This window comes from Venturia canescens, chromosome 6 (genome assembly GCF_019457755.1).
Source record: "Venturia canescens isolate UGA chromosome 6, ASM1945775v1, whole genome shotgun sequence".
Lineage (NCBI taxonomy): Eukaryota > Metazoa > Arthropoda > Insecta > Hymenoptera > Ichneumonidae > Venturia > Venturia canescens.
In genome coordinates this window covers 17,135,214-17,153,372 of record NC_057426.1, presented here as the reverse complement: position 1 = coordinate 17,153,372, position 18,159 = coordinate 17,135,214, and the positions used below count along the sequence as shown (strand labels likewise).

Sequence of the window (18,159 nt, the reverse complement as noted above, 5' to 3'; positions counted from 1 at the left end):
GGTGCCCCAGAGTGGAAATCTTGAACCCAAACGGAGCCGAATGGGGCCTGCCCTTCCAAACTGAGTCGGTGGTGATCTACGTTTTGCAAAGCGGATTCTGAGTTGCGAAGTCAGAATCGGCTGGTGAATTGCGTGTGCGGATCTGAGTTGCTCAGTCTCAGATCGGCGTGCGGAAGCGAGTCAAGCGTGATGAGGGCAAGACTGGCTATCGAGACTCGTTCTCGATGCCTTTTTATACTGGGCCGATACAACAACGCGAAATAATCATAATAATTTGGCGGGTTCGTGAGATTTCTGATTCGCTCGCTTATTAAGATCTTGAACCTTCGTTTGCTCTAAAATTCCTGTTTGGCTAATTTTATCCTCGGTGTGCTTTATTATTGGTCGCTTAATTTCGACCAATAGTGAAATTTCGTTTTAATGAACTGCGCCTGTGCAATAATTCATACTCGCCAATGGAGACTAAGTAATTTTCTTATTGGAGATTTGAAAAATTCGCCTATTGGCGGAGTTTTTTGATTGGCTCTTACGAGCCTTAGTCGCAGTGACGCGCGAAAACTATTTAAATTTGAATTGATTGCTTTGAAATTGTTTGATAAGTTTTTCTTATTTTATAAAATTGATTTGCTCTGACATTGCCACTGGTTAGTTCGCACCAAAATTTCTTATTCAATTCAGTCTTTTGTTGTTGACGAGAAATGATTTATTCAATGAAATTAATGAAAATTGGTTCTTCTGGTGATCTATGTGGTGCGGGTCGATAAGCGAGCCCGTACGCTGGCGCCTCTCGTTGAGTGATACGCATATCGCTCATTGCCGTCGGTAAGGCCGTACGCTCTATGATCTAGTTCGTCTCAATACGTATACGTCGAACTCGTAATGTGTCAGTAACTTTGGCATAATCTTGAGCCCGTGCAAAGTTTTTTCTCAACAATTACGCCACCGATCATGCTCATTACCAACAAAAGTGGAGGTTGTGATGTATACGGATAGACATTTTATCAGAGATAATATCGTTTTATTCAGAGATAATATAGTCTCGGCGAGAGCCTCGGGCCAGCAGACGACAGGGCTGTCAATGTACTTGTCCCGAGACTCTGCCGAGTCTCTTGATTAGAAGACAAGGGGAAAAATCACCAAAGTCCAAGAACAAACCTCGAAATATTTTCAGTACAATTTCGACGAAAAATAGGTCTTTTTCCGTGAAAACCAACGTATACACCGAAAATTATAAACAGTTCATAGAAATTTAAACTAAAATCTTATAGTCATCTGAACATAAATAAGGATCTTTTGAGAAAAAAGACTTGATATCAAACCATAAACTTCTCCTAGAGAAAAAAAAGGTTGGGACAAGTACATTGATGATCCCTCGTTTGCTGATAATTCCACCCATAAAAAAAAACTTCAAACAAAATTTTTTTTTAATTATAAAAAAAAAAATTTCATTAAAAAAATACAGAACAATTCGAAAAAAATTTCACAAATCTTGAAAAAACGTTATATTAAAACAAAAGACTAATTTGTATCTATTTTTTAAAGTGTCAAAAGAATCAAATAACAAGTAAAAAAAAAAAAAACGAAAAATCGCGCTTGACATCATTTTGTAAACCGATGCCTCATTCTTCTTATCTGATTCGAACAGCTAAATCAATTGAAAAAAAATCCATCTAATTTACGTGCAACATTAAAATTTATTATATCAATTCGAGGCCGAGTATTTTCTAATGAATTGAAAAAAGTTATCATTTGAATTACGTTCAGCACTAAAATTTATGATATCAATCGGTGGACATGTATTTTTTTAGTAACTCCAAATTTTGACATTATTGAATTGTTCTAAGAAGCTTTCAAATCCAAAAGAATCACATGCAAGCTAGCCATTTCTTACTCTATGGTGGCAGAGACTTATAAGAAAATCGATTCGTCTCAGACTTTCAGGATCCTCTGGTATTATTCACAAAATTCGACGTCGATTGGATCGATACAAATTATGTTTAAATATGTGTTAAAAGTATTTGTCCGGCCCATCACTATTCATTCAATAAAGAATCAATCATAAAAAAACGAAATGGTACGGCAGAATCTAGTTAAAAGTTTGTTGAAATGCGATTCATTATTAATTTAATGTTCTTAAAAATAGTATAGGTTAGTTCTTATTCCGAATGGAACTCGTTCGCTGGAAGAATAAGTGGGAAGTAAAAATTGCCGTCATCGAATATAAACTGCAGAGTTATTTTGGAAGCATGAACATATACATTATGTACAATTTTTTTCATTTATCGATACACAATAATATCCCTTCTATATTGCGGAATAATTTGTTTCCGTTTTTTATTAAATTAGTGCAATTAAGTAAAAATTACTTGAAGATAATTCTCTCAATTCCCTCTGCATGAATACTTGTGATCCACCAGTTCTAGACAAGCCCTGACTTTTATTTGGATAAACAATTTAAACGAAACGTGATGGGCCGGACAAGTACTTTTAACACATATTTAAACATAATTTGTATCGATCCAATCGACGTCGAATTTTGTGAATAATACCAGAGGATCCTGAAAGTCTGAGAAGAATCGATTTTCTTATAAGTCTCTGACACCATAGAGTAAGAAATGGCTAGCTTGCATGTGATTCTTTTGGATTTGAAAGCTTCTTAGAACAATTCAATTATGTCAAAATTTGGAGTTACTAAAAAAATACTTGTCCACCGATTGATATCATAAATTTTAGTGCTGCACGTAATTCAAATGGTAACTTTTTTCAATTCATTAGAAAATACTCGGACTCGAATTGATATAATAAATTTTAATGTTGCACGTAAATTAGATTCAGAACCAGGATAAAAATGCTATAGAAATAATAAACGAAAAATTGAAAAGTTCAAAAAAATTCAACAATAAAAAACAATCAAAAAAATTTCTGTAAAGAAAAATAAAAATTTTCAAAAAAATTCATAAATATTGAACAAATTGAAAAATTGAAATCCAAGTTACATGCAGTATAAAAATGTATGATATCAATTAGAGGCCAAGTTTTTATTGATAATTTGGAATATTTATTGAACAAATCGGAAACTTTAATTGAAACTCATGATAATTATTTTCAAGAAAAAAGTTAATGAAAAAAAAGTCATAACGGAAGTTACGTGCTGTACTATTTGAATAAAAAGTGATGGGCCGGACAAGTACGTTTAAGACGTATTTGAACATAATTTGTACCGATCCAATCGAAGTTGAATGTTGTGAATAATACCAGGGGATCCTGAAAATCGGAGGGGAATCGATTCTTTAAAGTGTGTAACTTGTTGAAGTAACGAATGACTTTCATGTGAATTTTTAATGATTTCATTTCCATTAATTTTTTAGTAATTTTGATAAAACGTTGTGAGCCCGACAAGGATTCTCAACGCTCATTTGTCGCCGGAGATTATATTTCGAATAACTGATAAATACTTGACCTCGAATTGATATAATACATTTTAGTACAGCACGTAACTTCCGTTATGACTTTTTTTTCATTAACTTTTTTCTTGAAAATAATTATCATGAGTTTCAATTAAAGTTTCCGATTTGTTCAATAAATATTCCAAATTATCAATAAAAACTTGGTCTCTAATTGATATCATACATTTTTATACTGCATGTAACTTGGATTTCAATTTTTCAATTTGTTCAATATTTATGAATTTTTTTGAAAATTTTTATTTTTCTTTACAGAATTTTTTTTGATTGTTTTTTATTGTTGAATTTTTTTGAACTTTTCAATTTTCCGTTTATTATTTCTATAGAATTTTTTTCCTGGTTCTGAATCTTTTTTCTATGTCATCCAGAAACAAGAGACCATCAATGTACTTGTCCCAACCTTTTTTTCCCAAGGGGAAGTTTATGGTTTGATATCACGCCTTTTTTCTCAAAAGTTCCTCATTTATGTTATGACGCTTATACGATTTTAGTTTAAATTTCTATGAATTATTTGCTTAGTACATTTTTATAGATTCCATTCTCATACGAACATTTTTTTATGGGATAATCTTTTTCATGAAATTATCAGCAAATAAGGGACCATCAATGTACTTTTCACAACCTTATTTTCCCTGGGTATGATGTTCGGCTTATAAAGTTGGTTTCCACCATAGAAAACCAATTTTTCGTAAAAATTGTACTGAAAATATTTCGTCACAAGTCTGCCCTTGAACTATGGCGATTTTTTTCTCTTATACTGTAATATGTTATGCCTATTAGGAACTCAACAGCATGGAGAAATCCGGGATGAGGCCCGAGAAATTAATTTCGGTTTATAATGTTGGTTTCCACGTAAAAGACCAATTTTTCTTCAAAATTGTACTGAAAATATTTAGACACTGGTTTGGTCTTGGATTTTGGTGATTTTTCTCCTTGTCTTCTAATATGTTTTGTCTACTGGGAAGGCAAGAGCATGAAGAAATGCATGTTGTGGGCCGTAATATGATTTTCGGCCTATAACGTTGGTTTCCACGAAATAAGATCTATTTTTCGTTAAAATTGTACTGGAAATATTTCGTCACAGGTCTGTCTTTGGACTTTGGCGATTTTTTTCCTTGTACTCTAATATGTTTCGTCTATTTGGAACCCAAGAGCATGGAGAAAAGTGTGTTGCGGTCCGAGATATGATTTTCGGCTTATAACGTTGGTTTCCACGAAAAACAACAAATTTCTCGTCAACAATGTACAGAAAATATTCCGTCACAGGTCTGTCCATGGAGTTCGGCTATTTTTTTTTTCTACTCTAATTTGCTATGCTTATTCGGAACTCAAGAGAATGGTAGAAAGCGGGTTGGGGGCCGAGATATGATTTTCGGCTTATAACGTTGGTTTCCACGAAAAAGAACCTATTTTTCGTCAAAATTGTACTGGAAATATTTCGGCACTGGTTTTTTCTGCCACGTTGGTGATTTTCCCCCTTATCTTCTCATATGTTTTGTGTAATAGGAACCCAAAAGAGTAAAGAAATGCGTCTCGTGGGCTGTAATATGATTTTCGGCTCATAACGTTGGTTTCCGCGACAAAAGATCTATTTTTCGTCAAAATTGTACTGGAAATATTTCGTCACCGGTTTGTCCTTGGCCTTTGGCAATTTTTTCCAAGTCTTTGAACGAAGAAAGAACTGACGTAAAGATTTCCTTAATAGAACAGATTTTATTTATCCCTTTTCTTCAAAATTCAAATGAAAGAACACGAAAAATCCAACAGATTTGCCCACTTTAAATGTCGCTTTTGCATTCTGAATCTAGAGATTTCATCTCATTCAAAATGTGCCCCCAATGAAATATATTTCCAAAGTTTGCAAGTTGGCCGCTGAAGTCCAATTATCCACAGTTTGATGGTTGCTGAAAAAAAGTATCCGAAAACTTCTAACATTTATTATGCCAGAACTCAAAGCAGCAAAAAAACTAAACGAACTTAATTCAACGGAGCAACAGAATTCAAAGACGTTTAAGGTACCTGCATTGGTTTTGGAGGAAAACCATTTCAGGACAATTCAGAAATGAAATTAGAAATTCGGAAACTCACAATGGAGTAGAAAAAGGAAAATTGATGTAACTAGAAAAGCGGAAGACTTTTGTGATGAATTTTCTAGATTACCTGATACGGTTGGAGTAAATGATTTGAATGATTGGCACACATGCTGCAACACAGAAATATCAAAGTTTGGAAGTATTCGCTGTATATCAGTCATACAAACTTCAATACTATTTGAAAAGGAACACTTAAAAACTTACCCAACCAAGTTCCATTACATATTACCATAATCCAAGATAAGGGGTGATCCGTCGCATTTATCCACAAAAATTTCAGAGTTCGCAGGTATCTGCTGCGGTTCAATGTATCTGCGCAATGAGCTTCGAAGACAGCAATTTCATATCTATCCATAAATGAGCAACTGAAGACTTTTATAATCAATTTTTTACTTCATATAGATGTTACAGTTAGAGTCAAAATGTAAAATGAATGGCACAGTATTTAAATTGTATAGTTTGCAGATTTTTGCAGTATTTCAATGATCCGAATCTACAGCATTATAATGAAAAGTTAACAAAAGTCATGATGTTACATTAAAATGACATAGCGCACATTGCGTTCAGCAATTCTGTAAGTTTCTGAGGATGTTGGTAGGCATCATATTTGATCGCATCCAAAACTGAGCAACAGTAGACTTATCGGAATGAATTTTTTTTATAATAATTCCATATTTGTAGTTTGCAAAGTGGAAATACTCAACATGCTCGTCATTCTATAAGTTTTGTTATCAAAATTTGTGTTTGCATACCGCATTCCTAAGATACGACTTTTCATATCATTAGCAAAAAAAGCATCCAAAGGCTGTCTGGAAAAGTTTCCAAATTTATCACTCGACAGACCTAATGGGAAAAGAATAACTACACATTATATCAAGACCAGATTTTTTTTTGAAAATCTGATTTACAAAATGTGCAATTCAAGATCATTGTTAGAAACCTCTCGAATCATGTTACCACAATCATCATGAAGGAGTAGAAAATCATAGAACACATATTAGGGAACGAATTAATAATATGAATCGATCCGCTGCAAACTGAGCGGGTGAAAACAAGGATCGGAGAGGGCAGAGCCAAACTGAATATCAAGCAAAATATGGGGATGTTTAAACATAATGACGACACAAGAAATAAATTAGAAAACATTTATTCAATTAAAGTTTCTAATATCATTCTAACAGATGCGTGTATTTTTGTTCTATTTATTCGTATATATAACCTATGTACACATGATATATAACCACGCCACTGACAATATATTCGCCCTGGACAATATTTCTCGTACTCTGATTTAATTGAAGGATTATTTCAGTTAACACTTATTTTCAATCGAACGAAATAATGAAATCTTGAAAAGTTTCGTTCACATATATGCATCGCGCATTTTTTATATTCTTTTTCACACACACATCACAGACTACATTTACGCGGCCGATTTGATACCGGTTTAATATATCACAAATAACAAAATAAATAGTAATATGCACTTCTTTAGATGACGAAAATTATTTTTTTATTGATCCCGCACGCACTCCGTAATGTCGAAACTCTGTTCATACGATCAAAAACTGACACATGGTTTGTACATATATATATGTATATGGGTCGAATTTATGACTGCTGTTACCAGCTGTGCTGCGCCGTGTGCTACGTTCTGAAGTTAACGTCAGATTTCGAATCATCAACAACTAATTTCAACAACCAATCACAACGTCTAAAAATGGATGTCGTCAGATCCAACGAATCAGAAACTCGAGAGCATCAAAGTGCCTTTGATGGTGTTTATAAAACAGACGCATAAATTCTTGAATGTGTTGGTAACTTCTGCATAATCTTGTGCCCGTGCAAAGTTTTTTCTCAGTAATTACGCCACCGATCATGCTGATTTTGGGCGTAATCGAAAGAGAATTTATTAATTGGCTCAAACTTCAATTTTTAAGTTGCGAAATGACTCCTGAGTTTCATTATTCTACAAAATAACATGTCGATTTTACCCCCACTACCACGAATCGTTTTATTCAGAGATAATATAGTCTCGACGAGAGCCTCGGGCCAGCAGACGACAGAGCTGTCAATGTATTTGTCCCGAGACTCTACCGAGTCTCTTGATAATATATAGCCATTTTGTCTGCATCAATGCTCTCGTTTTGTTTTATTCCTTTTTTCTTTATTTGGAAATTCTCAGCCCTACAATATTGATTTTGTCATCTTTCACTCTTCCCAATAATTACGTTACAACGCTCATTTTGAAAAATAAAAAGTTTGAAAACAATTAAAATAAGTGAATATAATTTTAGTATGATTTTCCGTCAAGTGGCGCTGTTCAAAGCGTTGCCCGCCGGCTCGCTCGGGCCTTTGTACCAGTAGCCAAGATGGCCGCCGGTTGGGACGTACACCTGTCCATCGCTCCGCGATGTTTTCAGTTCGCTTAATACTCGAGAGTTCAAACGGGATCGGGCCGCTCCACGGGCGTTACGTTTCAATATATATCGATCGAATTTATGATTGCTGTTACCGTGCTGTGTTTTTTTAATGCCAGCTGTGCAGCCGTGTACTACGTTCTGAAGTTGACGTCAGATTTCCAATCATCAACAACCAATTTCAACAACCAATCACAGCGTCTAATAATGGATGTCGTCAGATCCAACCAATAAGAAACTCGAGAGCATCAAAGTGCTTTTGATGGTGTTTATAAATACAGACGCATAAATTCTTGAATGTGTTGGTAACTTTTGCATAATCTTGAGCCCGTGCAAAGTTTTTTCTCAGCAATTACACCACCGATCATGCTGATTTAGGGCGGAATCGAAAGAGAATTACTCAATTGGCTTAAACTTCAATTTTCAAGTTGCTAAATGGCTCCTGAGCTTCATAATTCAATAAAATCTCATGCCAATTTTACCCCCACCACGGCGAATCGTTTTAATCAGAGAAATTATAGTCTCGACGAGAGCCTCGGACCAACAGACGACAGGGCTGTCAATGTACTTGTCCCGAGACTCTACCGAGTCTCTTGATTTGGAGTTACTCCTAAAATACTTCTCCTCAGGTTGATATTATAAATTTTTCTGCTGCAAGTGACTTAGATGGATTTTTTTTTATTGATTCAGTTGTTAGAATAAGATAAGAAGAATGGGACATCGCTTTTCAAAATGTTTTCAAGGGCGATTTTTCGGTTTTTTATTTCTCGTAAAATTACCGCGTCGATGCGCTGTTGCAGCGCGTGATACGCTATCAACAACGGTAAAATCACCGCGTCGACGCCCTGCATAAACGAGTACAAAATCCCTTTCGAAGATCAACCTGAAAGGCCTCAAATTACCGTATCACAAACAAACGGTCAGGGATGCATTGAAAAGGGCATTTTAGTTTCTTAGTTTACCGAATTTTTCTAATAAATTCAAACGTGAGACAATTTTTCTTCAATTCCGATCAAATTAACTCTAAATACGTTAAAAATGAATATCCGAATGATTTGTAAATAATCAAAATAAAAAAATGAGTAATAGTAGCAATTTTTTACACGCAGCGGCGTTGAAAGCGGTGCCCTTGGCTTGTTCGGGCCTTTATACAACAATCCAACATGGACGCCGCATGTTAACAATGATGACCGTTTTGATATTTGATGATATTTCGATCGATTTGCCGAGCTCAGGTAGTCTCGCGATGAATACGTTACAATGTATATGTGTCTTTTCGTTCAATACTTACCTAATCCCACCTCTCGTTGTATCATAGTTCAGTGTCCGATTTCCGTGAAGCCACTGTACCACGCTGTACTGCACCTGCATTGCTATGTGATGAACCACACACAGTAATTCGATCGTACTATCAGCTTCGTAATATTTATCCCGCAAAGGATCCCCCATCGCATCAACGATCTTCACTGAAGGGGCTGTAACATTTCAACAACGTAGGAATGTATTGAAATTTCATCTTATCGTTAATGTAATCGATTACATTGTACCGAAATTTGAAAGTTAGAAATATTGTGTTATAATCGTTTATCCGACACCGGCGAATAGGACTGGACCGACTATAACTCGAGTTCAGGAGAGGTATCAGAGAAATGAACCCGTTGGTCATGCTGCCAACGAAATTATATTGAGAAAACAGAAGAGTAGAAAGAATTTCTTTGTACACAGGTTGTAAATTTTTGTCACTCCAATTGGTGGGGAACGATTTGAATAAATACGAGATAATACTCCGAAATTACTTTATTGTCACAAGTTGGGGCAAAGCCTTTAGAACAATGTGTCATGGCGTAGCGACAGCCAGACGAGACAAGACTGAAGACTCCTATGTCCCAGAAGCAGCACCGTATGAAACATACCAACACACTTACATCATATATGTGTGGCAGAATTGCCAATACACAGATACTCAGACCGCGTCAGTACACAGGTCATGTCGTGGTTTGTCCTTCGGCCCACGTGGTATGCATACGACCAATCACTCATTGCCATGCATACTTCATTTGCATCCTTCACCCTCTATCATTGACTCTCTCTTCACTCGCACTTGAATTCCTCTGGTGCAATATTCAAATGTCTCTTTTTCTTTGACAATTGCTTTTTCCTATGATATCAATTGAAGCGAAACAGGTCGTAATTTTTTATTTCACTTTTAACCTTACAAAATGGCACGCTCGAGTGTGCTGACATGTCATTTTCTTGAATTACGAAGCTCAGGACTTATGTCGCAACTTAAAAAGTGAACTTTCAGCTAATTAATAATTCTCTTTCGATTACGCCGAAAAACAGCATGATCGGTGGCATAATTGCTGAGAAAAAACTTTGCACGGACTGAAGATTCTGCAAAAATGACTAACACATCGCCGATTCGATGTCAAGAGACGCGGTAGCGGCTCGACGCCAAGTATTAAAAGAAAAAACTGCAGCGCAAAAGAAAAGCCAGCGCGAGCCCTGCCGCTACTCTTATATACGCGAATATGCCGGTTTTATGACGTCACAGAATTTTCAAATGGCTCTCACAAATAAACCATTTCATAAACGAACTTGAAAATTTGTGACGATTTTTTCTTTATTTTTCTCTTTCCATTGGTCTTTGTTGCAAGTAAATCCGTCCAGTAGATCCTGAGATATGTAACGTTAGTGATTTAAAATCCATCATTTCTGGATTTTCATTTTCTTAGAGACAGAGGGGCGTAAGTTACGCTTGTTTACATTTGGACTTACGTCCTTTGCACGATTTCTTATTTTTGTCACACTCTACGTCACGTACTACGCTGAACGCGGCTACCCCCTCTCCTTCTGCGTCGCCGAGCGAGAGAGACAGAGAATGGGCGCACAGCGGGGGCAATACCAGCTCCTGGTTTGCGCATAAAATATGTATATAATTATATAATATATATTTTATTTATTAATATTAATTAATAATAAAATATTAGTATAATAAATATTTTAATATAATTAATATATAATATAATATATATATTATATTATACAATATATAATATAAAATGATAATAATATAATAAAAATAAAAAAATATAAAATTCTGGTCGACGCCGCTGGATTTTTCGAGGATGTCTAGGGCGATAGCTCATGGGTTTTGGAGGACTAGGTTTAGGTACATTCTATCGCGATTTTCGATTTCTAGGTGGACGACCCCATAGTTTTTTATGTCCAGATATATTCCTCCATGGCTTTCGTCGTCTAGGTATGTTTTTTCATGGTTTTCGATGTCTAGGCATGTTCCTTCATGGTTTTCGTGGTCCGGGTATATTCCTCCATGGTTTTCGATGTATGGATATGTTTCTCCATGGTATTCTCGGTCTAGGTAGATTCCTCTATGGTTTTCGTGGTCTAGGTATATTTCTTCACGGTTTTCGCAGTCGAGGTCGACGGCTCCATAGTTATCGATATCTGGGTATGTTTCTCCATGGTTTTCGTGGTCTAAGTTGATGGTTCCACAGTTTTCGATGGCTGGGTCTGAATTTACATAGTTTTTGTTCTCTAGGTATATTTCTCCATCATATCCATGATCTAGGACGATGACTCCATACTTTTCGATTTCTAGCTACGTGTCTACATAGTTTTCAATGTCTAGGTATATTCCTCCATGGTTTCGGATGTCCATAGTTTTCAATGTCTAGGTATGTTCCTTCATAGTTTTCGTAGTCCATGTATATTCCATCATGGTTTTTGATGCTAGGTCTACAATTCCATAGTTTTCGATGTCTGGATATGGTTCTCCATGGTTTTCATCCTCTAGGTCGACGGCTCTATTGTTTTCGATATCTACGTCGACAACTCCACGGTTTTCGATTGTTACGTATATTTCTCCATGGCTTTCGTCGTCCTGGTATGTTTTGTGACGGTTTTTTATTTCTGACCGTCGACTAAACAATATAATAGGAGGAATTCACCTCCGTCCATCCTCCTCGATACTCGCACCACGGCTCGATCTCGCAAGGTTTGTTCGAAAAGGGAATTTTCTGGAAATATTATTAATTGCGTCCCGAATTCGAATTTATTTCTTTTTCATACGAGTTCCAACCGAGAAGGAAAGTCTAAATTGGAGAGTGGATCAGAAGGAAAATCAGTCGTTGTTGTATCCCGTTCAATTTAAGTCAAACTTATAATCGGGACCATTTCTTCCGGTGCGGCTTCCTGTTCGAATATTCCACCGTCAAAGATTCTGAAGGAAACATCGAACCACAGAGCATTTTGGGAAAACTTTGGCAGTTGGAACATCGCCGGTTACCACCATCGAAACTATTTTCCCGTAGCTGTCCAAATAATCCGACCTTAATTCCCGGATGCTGTAAGGTTCGAAGTCTTGAGGAAATTAAAGTCTGTCATTAGCGGTGAACGAAAAACAATCGAGCTAGGGGCATGAGTTAAGTAAAACTCCCGATAATTGTAATTTTTCGGAGCCCCGTCTCACGCTCACGTGCTATGTTCACGCGACGGACCTGTCCATCACTTCGGGAATATTCGAAATTAGAGAGAGAGAGAGGGGGAAGCCCACTGACCATCGTACGACTCTCGCTTTCGTTAGATTTTCGCGAAGTATCGAGTAGGACGGACGTCCCGGGATCACCGATTGAATATCTGTAAGTTCACTGTCCTTTCACTTTCTGATCTGGTTGTGAGTTCGATATTATGTCCCGTTGCCGAAATTAAATTGATTTGTTGAGATCTGCGGTCCCGATTAAATTATTTAGAAGACGTCGTTCTAAAATTGAAACCCGAGAAATTCGATCACGTCCGTGGTTCTGCCTCGTGGCTTACTACCTTTCTTCTATTGTTCAGACTCGCGTGTCCTTGAAATTCTTCGGAAACAGATCGCGAATGGTTTGAGACGTGGTCATAAGTGAAAATCTGTCGTATTGTATTGTGAAATTGTCTCTGATTAATGTTAGAGTCCTTTCTTTGGAAACGGGAATGAAAGATCTTAGAATTATATCGATTGGATGCGTGAGTAAAAATTGAGTGCTTAAACTGAAACGAATCCCGTGAATTTGTAGAGTTCGACTGAATAACCGCTTATCGGGAGTTCGGGAATAATTATCATTGCAGACAAAGAACGATTTCTTTCCTCTCGTATGCGAGTAGTTCCGCGGCGAGAAGGTATCCGAGCTTGAAATAAATTGTAACATGTGCGAAGGGTTTCGGTCGTGGTGACGTAGGCTGAATTCGAGGATCTTTCTATCCCGTATTTTGAAAACGAGCGATTGTATTATTATTTCGTAACGATATTTTCCCGTAAACTGATTCTTGTAATTTGTTTTCCCGTTTACTCAGAATTATAATCGTTAAAGAACATCATTAAATAATTCATATATTTTTCTCACACTTGTGTCATCCGAACTCGATTATTTTCAACCTTTCCCCGCCCATCCCGCAGAATTAGCTGGGACAATATCTTTCCTTTTCTCTCATCGTTGAGTCGTTTTACGACTGGCGCCCAAATAAATAAATCAACGTACGGGAGAAGGAACGGTTTTGTGGCATCGTGTTATAAAAAAAAAATCCGTCACAGTTTTTTCATGCTTTTCGAGGTCTAGATCAACGGCTCCGTAGTTTTCAATGTCCAGGTATGTTTTCCCATTGTTTTCGTGGACTATGTTGACGTTTTCATAGTTTTCACTATCCCGGTCGATAGCTCCATAGTTTCCGATGTTGAGGTGAATTTGTCCATGGTTTCCGATATGAAAGTCAACGGTTCCATAGTTTTCGATAGTGTCATGAGTTTTTCTAAGGTTTTCGATGTCTAGGTTGACGACCGCATGGTTTTCGATATCTAGGTCGACGGCTCTACAGTTTTCGATGTCTAGGTTGGCGACTATAGGATTTTCGACGTCTAGGTGGATGCCTTCGTATTTTTCAATATATATTCGACAATTTTATATATTCCAATATTTAGGTGAACGGTGCAATGGTTTACGATATATTTCCTCATAGTTATCGATATCTAGATCTGCGATTAAATAGTTTACATTGACGAGGCAGATTCAGACATTACAGAAGACCATGAAAGAATATCCCTGGACACTAATAACCATAAAGCTGTGATCTTAGACATTGAATATCATGGAAACATCTCCTTGGACATTGCAAACCATTGACAGTATCCATGTAAACATGGAATTCATTGAAAGAGAAGAAGAAGATTGTTGCAAAAATCATTATTCCAAGTAAACAAATGGAGCTTTTCAAAAAAAGGAATAGAAAATTAAAATATCATCCCATTGCATAGGAATTTTCCACTCTTTCATTGGAAAATTTGATTTGCTGAATGGATAATCAAAATCGTCGCCATTATTGCTTTTAAAAAGTTTCAACTCACATGAACATAACCACACAGTTTTCGTCCGTCTACATAGAAAAATTGGCTTTATAATAGTGTTGATTGCTTTTGTCACATAAAGAAAAGCACTCAACTTGAAACAAATCGTTTTAAAAAGTATCATTGGAAACGAGGAATGTATTTTTTTTCCTAAATAAATATTGTCCCGCCTCTTAAAAATAAGTGAATTCAGAATAAAAATAATTGAAAAAGTAAAAAAGGAACCCCAAGTATTAATAGGTCGCGACCGTAGTTTCCAATGATTTTCTATATTTGCATTGTCAATAAAAAACTTGAAAATATAAAAAAAAATGAGATCGTTTTCTGAAGTTGCCAAATACAGTGAATGAAAAATGGTTCCTATATAGTTGTCACGTCTCTCAAAAAGCAGTGAAATCAATAAATATTAAAACTTCAAAAAGTAAAAAAGGCACGCCAAGTATTAAAAGGTCGCGACCGTAATTTTAAATGATTTTCTATTTTTGCATTGTCAATAAAAAAATATGAAAAAATTATTAACTATAAAAAATTATGAGATCTATTGTAACATATACAGTGAATGAATTACGTTTCCTGTAGGAATTCAAAATTTTGGAAATAAAAAAAATGAGATCATTTTCTAACGTAGCCAAGTACAGTAAATGAATTAAGGTTCCTGTGGAATTCATTCGTGTACACTTTTAGCCCTAATCACTCACTTCTTCAAGAAAATTTTCCAGCAAGCGTTACAGAGCAACAAAGGTTTCTAGAATGATTCTGCAATTGTTAAGAAATTATCATCTGCTTTTATGCTAGCTCAGGTTATAAACTTAAAACATTTTACACAATATGATACTGGAACATTTTATAAAGAAAAGCGCAAATACGTGTACAAGTGCATGCGTTGTATCTATGCGATATACTGCACAAATTCATTGTCAATATTACACACAGATTTGGCGTGCATGGTTTTCAATCGGAAGATCGGGAAGAGACAATTGTTCAAATTTACTATGAAAATGCTAATCAAGAGACTCGGTAGAGTTCGGGACAAGTACATTGACAGTCCTGTCGTCTGCTGGCCTGAGGCTCTCGCCGAGACTATCTTTTCTCTGAATAAAACGATTCGCGGTGGTGGGGGTAAAACTGGCATGTCATTTTCTTGAATTGCGGAGCTCAAGAGGTGTTTTGTTGAGAGAAAATTAGTTTGGCGACTAACTTTCAAAATCTCTTTCGAATGAGCCCGAAACCAACACGATCAGTAGCGTAATTGCTGAGAAAAAACTTTGCACAGGCTCAAGATTATGCAAAGTTACTAACACATTTCGAAATTTAACATGTCTGTATATAATACCATCAAAGGCCTCATGTCCCTTGGTCTAACTTCGCGGCGGTGTCGCGGACTGACGTCACATGCCGAGAGCTCAAAAGTCACCAGCTGAAGTTACACGTCATGTTGACGTTTGGGGTTATGATGTTATGAAGTGCGTGGGGGATAACTATAAATAATTTTCGTCATCTAACGGAGTGCATATTAGTATTTATTTTGTTAAAATTTGTGATATACTAAACCGGTATCAAAGCGGCCGCGTAAATGTAGTCTGTGATCTGAGTGTGAAAAAGAATATAAAAAATGCACGATGCATATGTCAACGAAACTTATCAAGATTTCATTATTTCGTTCGATTGGAAATAAGTGTCAACTGAGATAATCTTTCAATTAAAACAGAGTGCGCGGAATATTGTCCAGTGTAAATATATCGTCAGTTGCATGATTATATATCATGTGTAATAATGTAGTTTATATATACGAGTTCCCTTTTATAGCTCTGTGGTACCGAACCGGCCGGGGTTTTTGACGTTACGAAGTGCGGGACAAATGTAACAAACGTTCCCATAGTTAGTGAATAATATAAATAAGGTGAATAAATACATAAATCAGTTTATCAAAAATAGGTCTGGAAGTTGTGAGGAAAGACGTTCGTCAACGTATAACATCAAATTTTCTTTTTGCGATCTGAAATATTATGGTTGATAATTAATAAAACAAGAGCACACGAAACTATTAGTATAATGTTAGAACCTTGGGAAAAACGGTTGGGACAAGTACATTGATGGTCCCTTGTTTCTGGATGACATAGAAAAAAGATTCAGAACCAGGAAAAAAATTCTATAGAAATAATAAACGAAAAATTGAAAAGTTCAAAAAAATTCATAAATATTGAACAAATTGAAAAATGTACTATCCAAGTTACATGCAGTATAAAAATGTATGATATCAATTGGAGGCCAAGTTTTTATTGATAATTTGGAATATTTATTGAACAAATCGGAAACTTTAATTGAAACTCATGATAATTATTTTCAAGAAAAAAGTTAATGAAAAAAAAGTCATAACGGAAGTTACGTGCAGTACTAAAATGTATTATATCAATTCGAGGTCAAGTATTTATCAGTTATTCGAAATATAATCTCCGGCGACAAATGAGCGTTGAGAATCCTTGTCGGGCTCACAACGTTTTATCAAAATTACTAAAAAATTAATGGAAATGAAATCATTAAAAATTCACATGAAAGTCAATCGTTACTTCAACAAGGTACACACTTTAAAGAATCGATTCCCCTCCGATTTTCAGGATCCCCTGGTATTATTCACAACATTCAACTTCGTTTGGATCGGTACAAATTATGTTCAAATACGTCTTAAACGTACTTGTCCGGCCCATCACTTTTTATTCAAATCAATTCAATCTGGATACAGTGCTGCGAGGTCTACAGGGTGTCGAGCTATTCGTCTACCTGGACGACATCGTGGTGTTCGCCAAGTCGCTAGAGGAACACGAAACGAAGGTTCGTCGGCTAATGAATCGTCTGGAGATGGCGAATCTCGTGCTGGAACCCGATAAATGTGAATTCCTGAGGAAAGAGGTCTGTTATCTTGGTCATATCATCGGACGGGAAGGGTTGCGTCCGGATCCCCGTAAAATCGAGGCGGTTAAACATTTTCCGCAGCCAGCTACCGCCAAAAATATCAGGCAGTTTCTAGGGCTCGCGGGTTATTACCGGAGATTTATTCGTAATTTTTCCGGTGTCGCCAAACCGCTTTCCGACCTTTTGAAAAAAGGAGCTAAATTCGACTGGGGACCGTCGCAGCGTACGAGCTTCAAACAACTGAGAAAAGCTCTCTACAGCGAACCCATCCTCCAATATCCCGATTTTGACCGTACTTTTGCACTCACCACGGACGCGTCGGACTACGCGGTGGGGGCTGTGTTAAGCCAAGAGCATAACGGCTTTGACTTACCGGTAGCCTATTTTTCTCGCGTGCTCCTTCCGGCCGAGGTGAATTATGGTACGACTGAGAAGGAGTGTCTTGCCGTCATTAAGGCGTTGGATCATTTCCAACCGTATTTGTACGGGCGGAAGTTCAGACTCGTATCTGACCACGAGCCTCTTAAATGGATCGGCTCTATGAACGATCCAGGCAAGAGATTGATCAGATGGAGGCTGGCTCTCCAGAACTACGATTACACGTTCGAATATAAGCCTGGAAAGCTGAACGTGAACGCGGATGCTCTTTCACGAAACCCGGTCAAGGAAGAATTTTCCTCAACTGACTCGGACTCCAGCGAATCGGAGAAAGGAGGTAGGCCGACAATGGTACTCCCTATAGATAGCGGGAAGCGTCAGCCGAACCCCGACCGCCCCGCGTCTCGGAACTCGAGGCATCACGATACCGTGGTCCGGAGTCCCGTGGCTAGTCGCACCCGACGGCAAACCGCTGGGGCGGGCGCTGCAAATACTCC

At 36.9% G+C, this 18,159-nt stretch overlaps 1 protein-coding gene across 1 annotated transcript in view; it reads right to left on the bottom strand.

Annotated features, from left to right (window-relative positions):
• The window catches only part of LOC122411878 (titin homolog), a 1,333,995-nt gene that overhangs the window by 138,320 nt on the left and 1,177,516 nt on the right, over window positions 1-18,159 (bottom strand). Inside the window, exon 5 of the mRNA XM_043420958.1 lies at window positions 9,269-9,452. Coding sequence (XP_043276893.1) covers window positions 9,269-9,452 — 184 coding nt within the window. The remainder of the gene's footprint in view (window positions 1-9,268; window positions 9,453-18,159) is intronic.